General features: G+C 36.8%; 1 protein-coding gene across 1 annotated transcript in view; it reads right to left on the bottom strand.

The window, feature by feature from the left end:
• Window positions 1-8,326, bottom strand: part of BBS7 (Bardet-Biedl syndrome 7) — a 35,545-nt gene extending 27,219 nt beyond the window's left edge. The window contains exons 1-4 of the mRNA XM_042935595.1: window positions 8,123-8,326; window positions 6,145-6,210; window positions 2,242-2,304; window positions 401-576 (exon numbers count right to left, since the gene is read on the bottom strand). Of these exons, the coding sequence (XP_042791529.1) occupies window positions 401-576; window positions 2,242-2,304; window positions 6,145-6,210; window positions 8,123-8,158 (341 nt within the window). The 5' untranslated portion in view covers window positions 8,159-8,326. The remainder of the gene's footprint in view (window positions 1-400; window positions 577-2,241; window positions 2,305-6,144; window positions 6,211-8,122) is intronic.
• Between the last annotated feature and the right edge of the window lie 7,747 nt (window positions 8,327-16,073).

The raw sequence follows: 16,073 nt of genomic DNA, 5'->3' as shown, positions 1-16,073 counted from the left end.
CTAAAATTATATCCTATTGGTAGTTACCAACTTTGACGGCCAGCTTTTTAACAAAATGATGCTACCTCATAACCAAAATTACCAGAGACATCAAAGGAACAGAAACCTAAACATCTCTAGATTTCTTTTACTTTTTTCTTTTATACCTTAATCATGAATCAATTGAACCAATTAGTCAAAAATTAATGTGTAAATACTATGAGAGTCTTTAAAAGAAAACATTTCAACAACCAATTGATTTTGTACTGATTCTAGGTTAATTAGTTTCTTACTAACAAAGTGCCTTTAGACAATTTTACTTCCCAAGAAATCTATTAAGATATGAGACTCAATCTGATGTTTGTCACCTATCCAAAATATTGTAAATGGATATGTAAAGATAAAAAAAGGATGAACATACATAGCTTTAATGCTTTCAGTGAGGTTTGTTTCAAAAGAGAGGAACTGTTTTCCTCTCTTTGTGAAGCCTCTAATCTCAGATCCTGCAGCAACAAAAATTTTCTCCTGGGGTGTATTAAGAACCCCTCCTAGCTCCAATCTTGCAATCTTCTGCCCTGGTAAAGTCTTGAACACTGCCTGCAAAAATCATGGGGGAAAAAATTAAGTACACAAATTTATTGTAAGCATTTTCTTTTACCATAAAAAACACTGTGATTTCAAACACACAAAGTATTATAGTTCCATTATATAGAAACATCTTTAGATACAAATGTATTTACTTCAGTGGGTCTTCAAGGTTTTTGGCTAAATATCTTCAAAATTTAGAATATTTATTGCCACACATATTTCAGCAACATCATTAAAATCTAAACTCCTGCAACTCAAAGTAGAGTTCATTAAGCAGTGCGATTAGTATGATTAACCTTATTAAAAATGCAGACTTTTCTACTGAATGAGAACGTGCATTTTAACAAGATTCCCCCACTGGCTCCAATGGACATCTTTTTACGCTTGAATTGTCTGTTTAAAACTAATCTCTCCTGCTTTCTTCATAATTTTTATAAATTTTAGTAGTATAAGTAAAAGATTGTAGAATTTACTGGAAACCTGAATGTATAACTTGATATCTAATTGGAAATACCATTTGTATTATTAATTTCTTCCTGGTTATTTTCCATTTTATTATTGGCACCAATTTCTCTCCCTCCCCTCCAATGACTTTATACAGAGAATAAAGTATCTGGGAGAATATACAAATAATAGAAACACTGCACCTTCTGACAGTTTTTACCCTATCCAGTTTTTTTATAAATTCTACATAATGTATAGTGAATATATAAGTGCTCACAGCTCAGACCCATTGCTTGTAAACTATGATCTGTCAATATGATAATGCATTAATCACATCCTTGATTAGGTTACATTAAGAGGCAGAGGTGATGGGATAGTCACTTCCGTGTTATATTATGTTACATAAGTTACATAAGACTCTACCTTAGCTGACTGGACAGATTTTCCTGCTGGCTTGAAGCAGGTCACCATGAGAGGGCCAGTGACATATGGCAAAGAACTGTGGGGGCCTCAAGATGTTGAGAGCAGGCCCTGGCTTATAGACAGCAATAAAATGGAGACCTCAGTCCTACAACAGCAAGAATCTGAATCCCGTCAACAACCATGTGAGCTTGGAATAGGACCCCAGCTCCAAAAAGGAATAGATCCTGGCTCATATCTACGCTGTAGCCATGTAAGACACGAAACCATATTCCTGACCCACAGAAACTATGAGATAATAGTATTGATTCAAATCCCCAAAAGTAATCTGTTACACACCATAGAAAATTAATATATCACCCTAGGCTGTCAAAGGTATTTTACAGCTAGCTAGAACATGACTGTTGTCTTGCCTGTAGCCTCATACTTCATGTAACTACTTTTCTCACAATGCATTTTTCATTGTTTTTAGGACAATTTTAACCTAAGAGTATTCAACAAGTAGTGTGTTTCTTTTTTAGAAAATCCTTTTTTCAAGGCACCTGGGTGACTCAGTCAGTTAGGTGACTGACTTTTGATCTCAGCTTGGGTCTTGATCTTGGGGTCATGAGTTTGGGCCCCACATTGGGCTCCATGCTGGGTGTGGAGCCTACAAAGGAAGGAAGGAAGGAAGGAAGGAAGGAAGGAAGGAAGGAAGGAAGGAAGGAAGGAAGGAAGGAAAAGAAAGAAAGAAAGAAAGAAAGAAAGAAAGAAAGAAAGAAAGAAGAAAATCCTTTTTTCTCCTAAAAAAAAAAAAAAAGCTATACATACCACTGCTTCTCCCTTCTTCATGCCAAAGCACATAACTACCCCATCGTGATCTCCAATAACCACCTACAATAGATTGAAGAGAATATGAAATTACTATAATTATGTCCTATTAACTTATATGGGAGAAACAAGATCTCAAAATATAAATCATAATTTTGAAAGTAGAGATCAGAAAATCTAGGAAAGTGCCTACACAAAAAATAATAGTCCAAGAAATTACAAGAAAGGGGCAACGAGAAGGTAGGGAGAATCATTATTGAAGTTATTGGTCATATATTCTGTTCCTACAATGTAAAGAGAGCAAGAGAACAGAAACAGAAATGTCAGGGAGGTAATTTTTTTCCTTAACTAGAGGATAAGAATATGTTAAGATTAACTTTCAAAACAGATTATCAGTAAAGTTGTGATTGACCTACTTGATATTTTTAAAACCTTCTTAATAGAAAAATTTCACCCTATGCAAAAGCAGACAGAATATTATAATGAATTCCCACATATCCATCATTCAGGTTCAACAACTATCAACATGTAACCAATGGATTATTTTGAAATAAATACAGAGGGAGATTTTAACACTTGTTTCTCAGGAATTGGTAAACAAGCAGACAAAAGAGAAGGATATAGATTAGAAAAACAATTACCTCTGATCTAATATGTATGTACATATGTATCTGTACATTCATGTACATATGTGTAGGATATGTGTGTGTGTGAGTGTGTGCTCACACGTGCATAAATAAGCAATTCACTCATCCTAAGTACATTATAAATGTTCTTTTCAAGCACACAGGAACATTAGAAAATTGACAATGTATTAGGACACAAAACAAGTCTCAATTATCAAAAAGTTGATGTTGCACAGGCCACATTCTTGGGTCCCTGATTCTTAACTTTGGTGTGGGGATCACAAATCCCTTTGTGCATTTTATGAAAGCTATGGACTTTCTTTCTAGAACAATGAACATTCACAAATAATTATGCACACATTTTCAGGAGATTTATGGACCTTTGGTATTGGCAGATTCCTATTCAGATGAAAAAATACATACGAACAGTTAAGGTTTTGAGTTTTTTTTCTTTTAAACACTACATTACTCCAATAATTTGTGAAAACAATAATTACAGGGATTCCCAAAGTGTGATTCCTAGATTCCTGGGGTCAACAAGAACGTTTTAGGGAATCTGGCAAATGAAAACTATTTTTCTAAGTAAGTCTTTGTTTTTCTTTTTTGCTATGTTGATATTTACGATGATGATGCAGAGCAATTGTGGATAAAGTTGCTGGTGTCTGGCAAGAATCAAAACAATGACAACAAACCTTACCGGTTGTCACTGTAATCTTCATCACCACTTGAGAGTAAAGAAAAAAATCAAACCTCATGTAAGAATGTTCTTGATGAAGCAATAAAAATTATTAATCTTCTTGAATTTTGGCCCTTGAATCATGTCTTTTTAATATTTAGTGTGAGAAAATAAAAAATATGCATAAAGCACTTTTGCTGCATACCAAAAATACCACTTAATACCAGTTTTAGTCACAAGCTGAACTATTCAATTTTTTCAAGAAACATAATTTTAAGAATGAAAGAACAACTAGCAACTATTAGCAATGGTTAAGGGGTGCCTGGGGGGCTCAGTGGGTTAAGTGTCTGACTTTTCATTTCAGCTCAGGTCATGATCTCACTCACGGTTTGTAAATCAAGCCCTGCAAGCACCCAGCTCTGCCACCCAGCTCTGTGCTAACAGCGAGGGAGTCTGCTAGGGATTCAATCACTCCCTCCCTCTCTGCCCCTCCCTGGCTTTCTCTCTCTCTCAAAATAAATAAACATTAAAAAAAGAAGGCAATGGTTAATAACAAGCTGTTACTAACACTTGGTATTTGTAGACATTAAAAACAAAACAAAACAAAACAAAAAAACTAAAAGAAGTGAGCTTGTCATTTTAAAGGAAAACAATTGAAAGTATTTGCTCCCAATGATAAAATTTGGGTTTTCAAGTGAAAATGAGTACTTATTTCAAGTGAAATAAGTACTTCAGAAGACTTGAATCTGCCACTGTGAGCTTGACAGCTACTCCATACTTAACTTTTCTGATGAAATCAGTAGTGACATCAACAAATGTGATTTGCTTTATATTTTATAATAACATTTGGAACAATCAACATTTGAACATTCAACTTTTGGAAGATCTGTATATCTCAATGAACCAATAATCTCAAATGACCATTACAGGATGCTATAAAACTATGCATGGGTAAAAGATCCATTCAAAGTACAAATGGTTTTTAATGTATCAAAGTATGAAAAGCTAATCAATATGGCTTCTTATTCCACATTGCAACTAATGTTTAAGTAACTACTATTTGTCAAGTATATGTGAAGAGCCATAATTACCTGGAAAAAGCTATTTAAATAACTCCTAATTTCAACTGTGTGTCTGTGTGAGCTGGATATTCTTTGTATGCTTCAACCAAGACAACAGATTGAATGTAGAAAACAGATATGAGAAGTTAGATGCCTTGCTTATGCCAGACTAAAGAATTTGCAGAAGTGTGACACAACGCCACTATTCTCACTAAATCCTCTTTTTGTTTTTGAAAATGCAGTTACTTTTTATTAAAAATGTTATCTATGTAAACATGTAATGGGTGTATTGTTTAAAAAATAAAATAACAAATATTTTAGATATTTGTTTTAATCTTAATACAGTAATATTGATAGATATAACCTACATAAACAAAAGTTCTTTGGGATCCTCAATAATTTAAGAGTGTAAAAGGGCCTTAAGGCCAAAAAAGTTTGAAAAGTTCTGATCTAGTAGACCAAATACAATAAATGACAATGAAAAATATGTTGATTTATCTTAGTAAAATGTTACTACATCAGAATACTGTATTTATTTTGCAGCTATTAAAATATCCTACCAGTCTACTAAGAAATTATAATTGGTTTATAGAAATCATAGGATCAATATTGCTACGAAAATTATTGTCATTGTGGGGCGTCAGGGTGGCCCAGTTGGTTGAGTGTTCGACTTCAGCTCAGGTCATGATCTCACAGTTCACGGGTTCGAGCCCCACGTCAGGCTCTGCACTGACAGCTCAGAGCCTGGAGCCTGCTTCGGATTCTGTGTCTCCTTCTCTCTCTGCCCCTCCTCCCCAAATAAATAAACATTAAAAATATATTTAAAAAATATAGTTATCATTAATTAAATAAAAAGTTCAACATCAAAATACTTAATTACTCTTAAAAATACAATGAAGTTTAAAAAGGATTTTCCCAGGGCGCCTGGGTGGCTTAGTCAATTTACTGTCCCACTTCAGCTCAGGTCATGATCTCACAGTTCAGGAGTTTGAGCCCCGCATTGGGCTCTGTGCTGACAGCTGAGAGCCTGGAGCCTGTTTCAGATTCTGTGTCTCCCTCTCTCTCTGCCCCTTCCCTGCTCACACTCTGTCGCTGTCTCTCTCTCTCAAAAATAAATAAACATTTAGAAAAGGTTTTTTTAATAAAAAAATAAAAAGAATTTTCTCTATATCCTAATGTGCTTTATGTTTCTTGTTCATATACACAATCTAGTACACACAATTACACACTGAGTAAATTATTAACAGGGGAATGGAATACATTTTTCAGTCAGTCAACAACATTTATCGAGCAACTTGGAATATACTTTTCAATAAGTTTGCTCAAACTATTACAGATTGTACACAAAAATTATAATATCCAAGAAAATTACTGACTGTGGATGTGCCTTGGTATTCCAACCTCTGTTCAAATTAAAAGAAATTTATTTCCATTTTAACATCAGCACTTTAAAAAGAGTAACTTACTAATAAAGAAAGGAATATAAACCTCTTCTCTGTCAGAGCAAAGAGATAGGGAGAAACCAGGATCTCTACAGTACCTTTTGTGTAGCTCTGTGTCTGGAGGCAGGAAGTAACTTCATAGTCTTCTGAGAGGTCACTCCCACCTAAGGAAACACACCAGCCACCTAGTGAATGTTTTCTGATACACTAATTTGAAGTGATTACATAAGAGATTAAAAGAACCAGCAGATTCAAGTCATTTTGTATTGCAATTAGTGATACGAAACAACTACTATCAGTGATGAACTTACTTTCTAATGAAATATATGCCACAAATGACAAAATATAGGAACCACCCCAAAATAGTAAAATTTATGCTATAAAGTTGTCAAGCCAAAAATAATGTGACACTAGTGGCAACATACTTTATGAACACATATTTCTAGAAGCCTTCACTAAAAACTTCATACAGTTATTCGTTTTCGTACAGTAATTAAAAATCTTTGGAAATAGATTACAATTATTAAAAATGCGACATAGAAGACTTCTGCAAAACACCGAACATGCTGAGGGTCATGTCATCCAATCTGATAGTGAGGACTATTTTACAAAAGGTATAGAAGATGCAAACAGCAGGGAACTGTCACTAGTGGTGCACAGTATGAGAGAAGACGTGGGGAGGATGGGGACCAATGGGACAGACATTGCAGTAAACAACAGATCATAAAACGATTTACATATAGTGTACAAGTACAACTTTCTTCTGTATTCTAAGGAGTAGTACTAAAGTTTAAAGTAATCTGTTTAGGGGGCGCCTGGGTGGCTCAGTCGGTTGAGCGTCCGACTGCGGCTCAGGTCATGATCTCATGGTCTGTGAGTTCAAGCCCCGCATCGGGCTCTGTGCTGACAGCTCAGAGCCTGGAGCCTGCTTCGGATTCTGTGTCTCCCTCTCTCTCTCTGCCCCTCCCCCCATTCATACTCTGTCTCAAAAATAAATAAAACATTAAAAATTTTTTTTGAAAAAAATAATCTGTTTAGATTTGCATTTTTGAAACATTCTAACAAGTGATGTGAAGGACGGCTTGGAGGGAGGTGAAGCAGGAGGCTAGGAGCCCAAATAAGAGGCTATTTCAATTACTGGAGAAAGAGAAGATGAAGACCTGAATTGGGGGTAATGGAGATGGGGAAAAAATGGGACCAGTCAAGAGATGTTTAGGAGACACAAGCAGTAGCAAAACGTGGTGACCAGTTCACTACGGAAGATATTACGGTGAAAAGTACCTAGCATAGCTAACAGGGAAACTGACGGGGCAAACTTTTGTATCATGAGCCAAAACGGGATCACTGAAAAAGGAGATGAAAAAGAGGGACAGAATGGCTAGAGCTGAAATACTGAGAGGCAGGATAGTGTAAGAGAGAGAACACCAGCTCCGGAGTCAGAGACTTTGTTTCAAGTTAAGAACTTCATCCTTTTTCGCTGTTAAGTAATTAAGTGATCCTAGATCACCATCTATAACATTATCTACTCAGAGAATTTTTATGAAGAGTAAATAGTAATGTAAGTTAAGCTCATGAAGAAATTACATGTGCAATAAAGAGCTGTCGTTGGCTTTTATGATTATGTGGCTGGTGACGTCCAGCTCAAAGCGAGAAGGGTCTGGCGCTCGGGAGAAGGGGCTGGGGAGAGATGGAGGGAGACTCCCGGAGTTACGGGCCAACAGGTAGCTGCAGCCTGGGAGGCGTACGGCCTTGAAGAGGAATCCGAGATCACGTCAGCTCTTTTTAGGTATTCAAGATATATTCTAAGTGTATATATGTACATTCTATATATTCTAGGTATGCTGGCAGCCGCCAGCAACGCGGGAGCGTCTGCCGCTTCTTTCCAAGTCCCCGCGGACCCTCAAGGGCGAGCAGTAGTTGCCCGTGACAGCGACAACGAGAGCGCAGCACCCAGCCCTGCACCTTCGCCGCCGCACCCCCTCTGGGCGACCCCGACAGACGTCAGTGGAAGGACAAAATCCTCTCAGGGAGCGGGGCTCGTCCCGCTTGGCGCCCGCTTTATTCCCTCAGGTTTACCTGTAAATAATCCGCTCGGTTTAAATTTAGATCCATGATGGTGGCACCGATGCTGGGGCCAGCGCCGGAACCGTACGGGAACAACAGAGGCTACTGGACCTCAGGCCTCACGGGTCCCGCTCGCGTCCCCTCGAAAGGCCAACCCCCGCTACGACGGCCTCAGTTGGGGATGCACAGGCGTGGCGTCAAGGCTGCGGCGTCCAGTGTGACGTCAATACGCTCACGCGAAGGGAGCCCACGGCCAAAAGAGAAAGCCCCGCCCCTCTCCCAAAGAACCGCCCACTGACTTAACCTGCTCCAATCACAGGCGGAGAGGAACGGAGGACTAGGCCCAAGACACAAGAGAAAGGTGGTTTCCAGGGAGACTGGAGACGCAGTCTTGGCTCCACCCCCACCGCGGTCTAGAGAAGCACCTCTTTAAGTCTTTCTCAGTGTAGACCCCTGATGTGAAACTTATGTTGACGCTGAACTATTTTACTGACACGGGAAAGAGTCCTTCAAAGAATTAGGTTCCACCGTTACAGGAGTTAGCTTATCACAATAGTTATCAAACTTTTGGCCTTACAGCCCCTTCCCAAAACTCTTAACAAACTATTGAGGACCCCAAAGACCTTTTGTTTATATAAGATCTTCTGATATTTACTATATTAGAAATTAGAACTGGAGGGGCGCCTGGGTGGCTCAGTCGGTTAAGCGTCCGACTCTTGATTTCAGCTTAGGATATCTCTGGCTTTGTGAGTTCAAGCCCCGATTCAGGTTCCACAAGAGTGCAGAGCGTCCTTGGGTTTCTCTCTCTCTCTCTCTCTCTCTCTCTCTCTCTCTCTCTCTCTCTCTCTCTCTCTCTCTCTCTCCCCCCCTTCCCTGCTCACAGGTTTGTGCTCGCTCTCTCAAGAATTAAAAAAAAAAAAAAGAAAAGAAAAGAAATTAAAACTGGAATTTTAAAAGTGTACTTAAAAATAAACTTATTACAGGGGCGCCTGGGTGGCTCAGTCGGTTGAGCATCCGACTTCAGCTCAGGTCACGATCTCACGGTTCGCGAGTTTGAGCCCTGCGTCAGGCTCTGGGCTGATGGCTCAGAGCCTGGGGCCTGCTTCCGATTCTGTGTCTCCCTCTCTCTCTGACCCTCCCCCATTCATGCTCTGTCTCTCTCTGTCTCAAAAATAAATAAAAATTGGGGCGCCTGGGTGGCGCAGTCGGTTAAGCGTCCGACTTCAGCCAGGTCACGATCTCGCGGTCCGTGAGTTCGAGCCCCGCGTCAGGCTCTGGGCTGATGGCTCGGAGCCTGGAGCCTGTTTCTGATTCTGTGTCTCCCTCTCTCTGCCCCTCCCCTGTTCATGCTCTGTCTCTCTCTGTCCCAAAAATAAATAAAAAACGTTGAAAAAAAAATTTAAAAAAAAAAAAAAATAAATAAATAAATAAAAATCAAAAAAAATAAACTTATTACATAAAAATTTTAATGAAAATATTTTGGGAGAAAAAAAGAGATAAAAAGTCTGCAAATTGGTGTTTGCAAATCTATTTACTGTCCACCTGAATAGACAAGCAAGTCCCAGATCTCCTACTGCATTCCATCTGTTGGTATATATGGGTTGTTTTATTTAAGTATATGAAGAAAATCTGGCGCAAAATTAACAAGTGGTAGTTTTTTTCTTTTTTTTTTATGCTCGTGAGTAACTTTTGGCCATTTATTTTTATTTTTTATTTTTTATTACATGAAATTTATTGTCAACAAGTGGTAGTTTTTTACAAGCTAATTGCAATGTGGAATGTGTCTTCATTATATAACATCAAAGAAATCCTATATGTTAATATCACCATGGATTTAATCAGAAAAGTTGTGAAATATTGGAAAGCTATCTACCTCAAACATGGAAACAAATTTTGCAAACTTCTCATTAGTGTTTAAAAGGTCAAATTTTAAGCATTGGCAACAAATGTCAGTGGTTTTCCTTAAAATGATAGGTTCCCTTCTTGAATTCACAAGAAAGTGTATACCAAATACTCTAGTCTGACTAATCATAATTTTTGTCAGTTGTGCTTTTTTAAAGAAAGTGTTCCAGCTACCATCTCCAATAATCACACAAACGCTTTTCCTTGAGACAATACCCTTCAGTATTCAGTAGAAATGCTTTATGCATACTTCCCATTTCATCACACAGAATATCTGAAAGAAATGTATTCAAATTGAGACTTAAAATTAACAACTTTTACTGCTTCACAACGGACATATTTATGTAGTTTTGTTTCCTGCCAATATGTGGCATGAAGAATGCAGTAACTATTGAAGCCACTGCTTTGATTCATGTTTAAGCACCAACCGTACTTAACCACCATTGCTTTTGCACCATCAGTGCAAATGTCAACACAGTGCAAAAGGCAGATAACATCTTAGTGTAATGAAAAGAGTTTCAAAATCACAGACCCCCTGAATAGGCCTCAGGGACCTGCAGACTACTAGTGGCCTATAATGATCCAAGGTCTGACTTAGAGCTAATATTCCCTGATCCTTTGATCATTTCTTCCTTAATGTACAGTGTTGTGACTAAAGAAATACTAAATACAGATGAGAAAGATACAGCCTCTTTCCTGATTTCTTTGGTTTACTAGGAGAGAGTTCACAAATGATTGTGAAACAAGATTGAAACCCTGAGAAGGGGGTACTTCTTAGGAAGAATAACTATTTCCAGCAAGGGACGTGAGAAGGTTTTGTCTAGATACCAGAATGTTCTAGACAATTCTTTTTCTGAGGCTAAATAACTCCATATTAAAATAGACAGCAGGGCCTGGAGATGGATTAGCTATGTAGCAATTTGCGAAAAACACATACCAATTTAGACTCAACAAAAATACAGATACATCTCAGAAGTAAATTGAAAAATAAAGCCATAGGGGAGACAGGAGAACACAGAGTTGTACAGAATTTTATAGAATTTAGGGAGTTGGAAGGTGGAACACTTAGGGGCCCCATAATAAATTACCACAAACTGAGTGACTTTATACAACAGAAATTTATTTTCTCACAGGTCTCACAGGCTAGAAATATAAGATCAAAGTGTGAGCAGGGAACCAAACCAATCTTCTAAGCCTTCTCACCTTGGCTTGTGATGCCCATCTTCTCCTCCTGGATTCACAAGGTCTTCCCTCTTTGCAAGTCTGTATCCTAATCTCTTCTGATAAGGAAACCAGTCAAATTGGATGGATCAAGGCCCATCCTAATGATCTCATTTTACGGTAATTACCTCTTTAGAGGTCCTACTTCCAAATACAGTTACATTCTGAGGTACTTGGAGTTAGGACTTCAACATATGAATTTAAGTGGGACACAATTCAGCCTATATCAGAAGGGAACTTGTCTGATCTTAACAGGAATAAAAGAAATCAAAAAGAAGAAAACAGATATTAAGAATAAAGATGAAACATTTCAATATGTGACAAAATATTTTAAACAAAAATTTGGGATATATATGCAAACTTACTATCTTTATAAACAGTTCATACAAGTTAATAAATAAAGAAATAGTATTATTCCAATAAGTAAACAGGTAAAAATATTAACAGACATTTCACGAAGAAAGTGGCTACTGAACAAACTTATAGAAATCTATTACCTTCATTTGTAATTGATAATATTAAAGCAAGATACCCTTTTATTTTACCTTTCAAATTAGAAAAAGATGTAAGTGATAACACTGCATATTGTAGAGAGGGCATGTTCTCATCAACTGCGATGCTTAAAACTGGCAATAAAACCCTTTCAAAAGCAATGTAGAAATATGCATCCGAACCTATAAATGTGGGATTTTTTTAACACATAACCCCAATTTTGGATATTTAGTTTTACAGAAACAAAGCAAAGTAACAAGTCGTCATTGAGGAACCACTTAAAATGCAGATATAACTATCCAATAAAGAAATGGTGCCTCCACTTTATCAACTACTGTGCAGCCACTGAAAGTGGAAATAATGAAGGCTGGAAAGCAATGTGGGAAGTGTTCAGGATCATACTAAAAGCATAATATAAAATAGTGTATATACTATGATTACAATTATAGGAAGGGACTTGTTATGAAATAAATCCAAAAAAAAATTTTGTTGGTTATAAAGGATTATAAACTCCTCTTCTTGTTTTGTGTTTTCCATAAGATGTTTGCATTGTTTTTAATAAAATTTTTCAATTTGAAAATAAAATTGTTAAAAAATAAAATTAAAAATTAAGCAATCCTCAAAATCTGTGTTTAACTGCATAGTTTCCAAGGTAGGCATTCTACTGTCCCTGAGATTGCAAGGTTCTGATAAACGGTTATCCAAGACAGTGGGTACCAAATCTTCCCAGTCTGTTTTGTTTCCCTTCTTAAGTCCTGGCAATGCATGTTAACAACTTAAGGAAAATGGTACTGATATTTATTACTGCTACGTTTTTGCATTATAACAAAAAAATCAAAATCCGGAAAACCTGATGAATGGGCAGGAATTATCTTTTTAAAAATTACTCTCGTAAGTTTGACAAGTATTCCAGGGCTGAGCAAAATCTTAGAAACCATTAATCCAATGTTTTCTCTTTCATATCCACAAACCACTTTCATAGTAATGTATAATCTTTCAAATCCCGTAGGATTTTTAATAATTATCTCATTTTTTCATTGTGAAATTTTGTAATTAATTTGGGCATCTACAAGCCAAGGTGAGAAAAAAAAATGTTTGTGTAGAAATGTAGCTTTAAAGATAAGGCATTTTATTTTAGATTGCTATATTATTTAAGGTAGCATTATAAAATTCATCTTCTTGCAATCTTTTTTAAAAGCTGTTTTAAGTTTATGTATTTTTTGGAGACAGAGAGTGAGAGAGGGGGAGAGAGAGAGAGAGAGAGAGAGAGAGAGAGAGAGAGAGGGAGGGAGGGAGGGAGAGGGAGAAACAGAGAATCCTAAGCAGGCTCTGCACTGTCAGCATGGAGCCTGATACAGGGCTCAAACTCACGAACCCATGAAATCACGACCTGAGCTGAAGCCAAGAGTCGCATGCTTAGCCAAGTGAGCCACCTGGCTCTTCCTATAATCTTTATAATATTTGTAATCAAAATATATACTGGCAATGCTTATTTCCCATTTAATAAGTGATGCCCACTGTTTATTTACTTTGTGTAAAAGAAAAGAGTTTATTTTGAAGATCAAATTTATTTTAAAACATTAAAATGGGGCTATGATATAGCATCAAAAATACACAAAAAGAGCTTTATGATACTTAGAATTCTTTCATTTTGCATCTAGAAAAGGCAAGTGATTTTTTTTTAAGTACTGTGTTTTGTTTCTAAATGGCAAAATTTTCAAAGTACTAATTTTAAATACTTCTTATATAATTAGCAGGGTGGGGAGTTTTTCTTCACAAAAATGAAAAGCCAAGTTAGAGAAAACTGCCACTATAATTTATCTTTTTAAACATATTTTAAGGTACTAGAGACATCTTGGTGGATTACATTAAAAAAAAAACAAAATGATTAGATCTTAAATGTGATAAAAATCACCTTCAGACAAATTTACAGAAGTATCATGCACTTCAGTAACTTATAAACCTTATGCTGCGGTCTCAAAGCAACCCTTATGAGTATAAATTAAACAACTTATGACTAAGAATAAGAGCAATTTAAATTGCATTATAGTTAAAACCATAACACAGCTAAAGGTGGTTGACTGAGTGATTGACTCATGAGTATATACATTGGTCTCCACTAACATGTGGTACCAACTGGGAAACTCTCAAACTTGTATTTTAAAAAATTAATAACCTTTTAGATTGATTTTAAAAAAGAAACATGGAAAGAAAGATCATTACCACCTTGGGTGATGATACCAATCCCCTGAAAGAACTCTGAGACACCCAAAGACTGAGAATCTGCTTGTGGCAAAGCCCTGTTTGATGGAACATGGTAGAAGACCAGATTTGTCCCAGGGCACACAATAAACAATTAATGTGACTTCAGTTCTTTTCAGACATCATTCATAAGACACTTTACCTTCCCATTTCTAACAGCTTCTTTCATTTGGCTTAACGCATTTGAAATAAAAATATATTGGACACGATTAAGACAGTTGTCTTAAGTTGTAGTAAATTTGCTTTTAACAATCACAAAATACATCTCATTTTTAAGTTTTTAAAGTACACAGAACTCTGAAGACACCAGATACTATTTTGCTTATTTCCCTGTTTTATTTCAAGTCTATAAATCTAAGCTTCTCAATGTATTGTGAATTCCATTAAGTCAAGGGTCTTCAGCAAATTTAATACAGAAACACTTACAGTACCAAAATTTTTAAAGAGTAAGCCTAAGAAGCAATTTGAGAGTTGCTTCCTTTCCTTTATCTGTAACTGAGGAAAAAACTAAGAATAGCAAAGAAGTTAAAAAACAGATATAGGACTTGGATGATTTTCTAATTAATCATAATCACCTAAATGTGTTTCGCTAAACAAAATTGTTTTTGGTTCTGTTAAAATGTTCCCTTCTCCAAGTTGCCCCACCTAATTCTTTGAGCATTGCTTCTAAGCCCAATGTTCCTGTTAAAACAGTGAGACAAGGTGTTGCTGGCCCAGAGTTATTATTAACCTCAGAGAAGTATTAATTTTGATAACAATCACCTAGAATAATCCTTACCTTGCATCTATATTATCACAGTAATACCTATGTCTTAGGATGAGTTCACTGGGGACAAAGCCTAATAAGATTTGGGTATGATATATTGAAGGAATGTTCTCAGCAGAAAGGGAGGAAGGGAGACAGGATAATAGAGGGAAAAGCTAAACACAGATTTGGTCTCAACTGGAGTCTGGCCAAGCCTAATCCCTTCTGCAGCTCTTGAGCATGAACTACACCAAAAAATGTGGCCCACCTTAAGACAAGGGCCCAGCCTTTTTATTTCCACCCCAGTTGGTCACTGGTATGGGGAAGGGGAGACATAACATCCAGGGCTTCCTTTCAGTTGAGGGCAATTCCCTGAAGAAGTGGATTGTTTTGAACTGCTATTCTGGGAACACTCACAGAATCTGGGAGATGCCTGCACTGGCCCATTAAAAAGGATCTGGGTAGGATATCAATAGTATCCACCACATCTTGGCATCACATCTTCTTTCTTGGCTACCACCTAGAAACTATGAAGAAGGAAAAAAATGAAATAACAGAAACGTACCAGTTTTACATAAGCATAGTAAATAAAGGAAAAACCACCTATGTTTGGATCTCTGCAGTTGTGAAAGGCATAGACGACAAAAAAAAAAAATGTATTTTCTTACAGGATATAGTTGCCATGAGCTTTATTTTCATTCAACACTCCAAGGATCCTAGGAAGAATGTCCTCAGCTAAATCTGACACTTTTCCATTCAACATTTTTTCAATCCCAATTAGGAAGATTACTAAATATGCTGTCCCATAGGTACAGGAAAAACCTTTTACTCTTGGAATCCTAGACAATACTAGAAGACTGTAAGTATTTTCTATTATGGAAATTTCATATCTTTACTGTTTTAATATAAACTATAGTAACAACATACTATAGTAACAAAGAAAAAATCAATATTTTATTTAGCTCTGAGGTATAACATAAAATATATAAAGTTTGAAAAATGTTTAACACAAAATACCATTTGCAAAGCACAAAAGTTAATGAAATATTCTAAAATGGTAGCAAAAATGTATAAAGTTCTTTTCTTTTTTTTTTAATTTTTTTTTAATGTTTACTTATTTTTGCGACAGAGAGAAACACAGCATGAGCAGGGAAGGGGCAGAGAGAGAGGGAGACACAGAATCTGAAACAGGCTCCAGGCTCTGAGCTGTCAGCATAGAGCCCGACGCGGGGCTCGAACTCACGAACTGTGAGATCATGACCTGAGCCGAAGTCTGACGCTTAACCGACTAAGCCACCCAGGCGCCCCTATAAAGTTCTTTTCTTACATTAACTGTTTTAA

Source organism: Panthera leo, chromosome B1, assembly GCF_018350215.1.
Source record: "Panthera leo isolate Ple1 chromosome B1, P.leo_Ple1_pat1.1, whole genome shotgun sequence".
Taxonomy (NCBI): domain Eukaryota; kingdom Metazoa; phylum Chordata; class Mammalia; order Carnivora; family Felidae; genus Panthera; species Panthera leo.
This window is presented reverse-complemented; position numbering and strand designations above follow the sequence as displayed.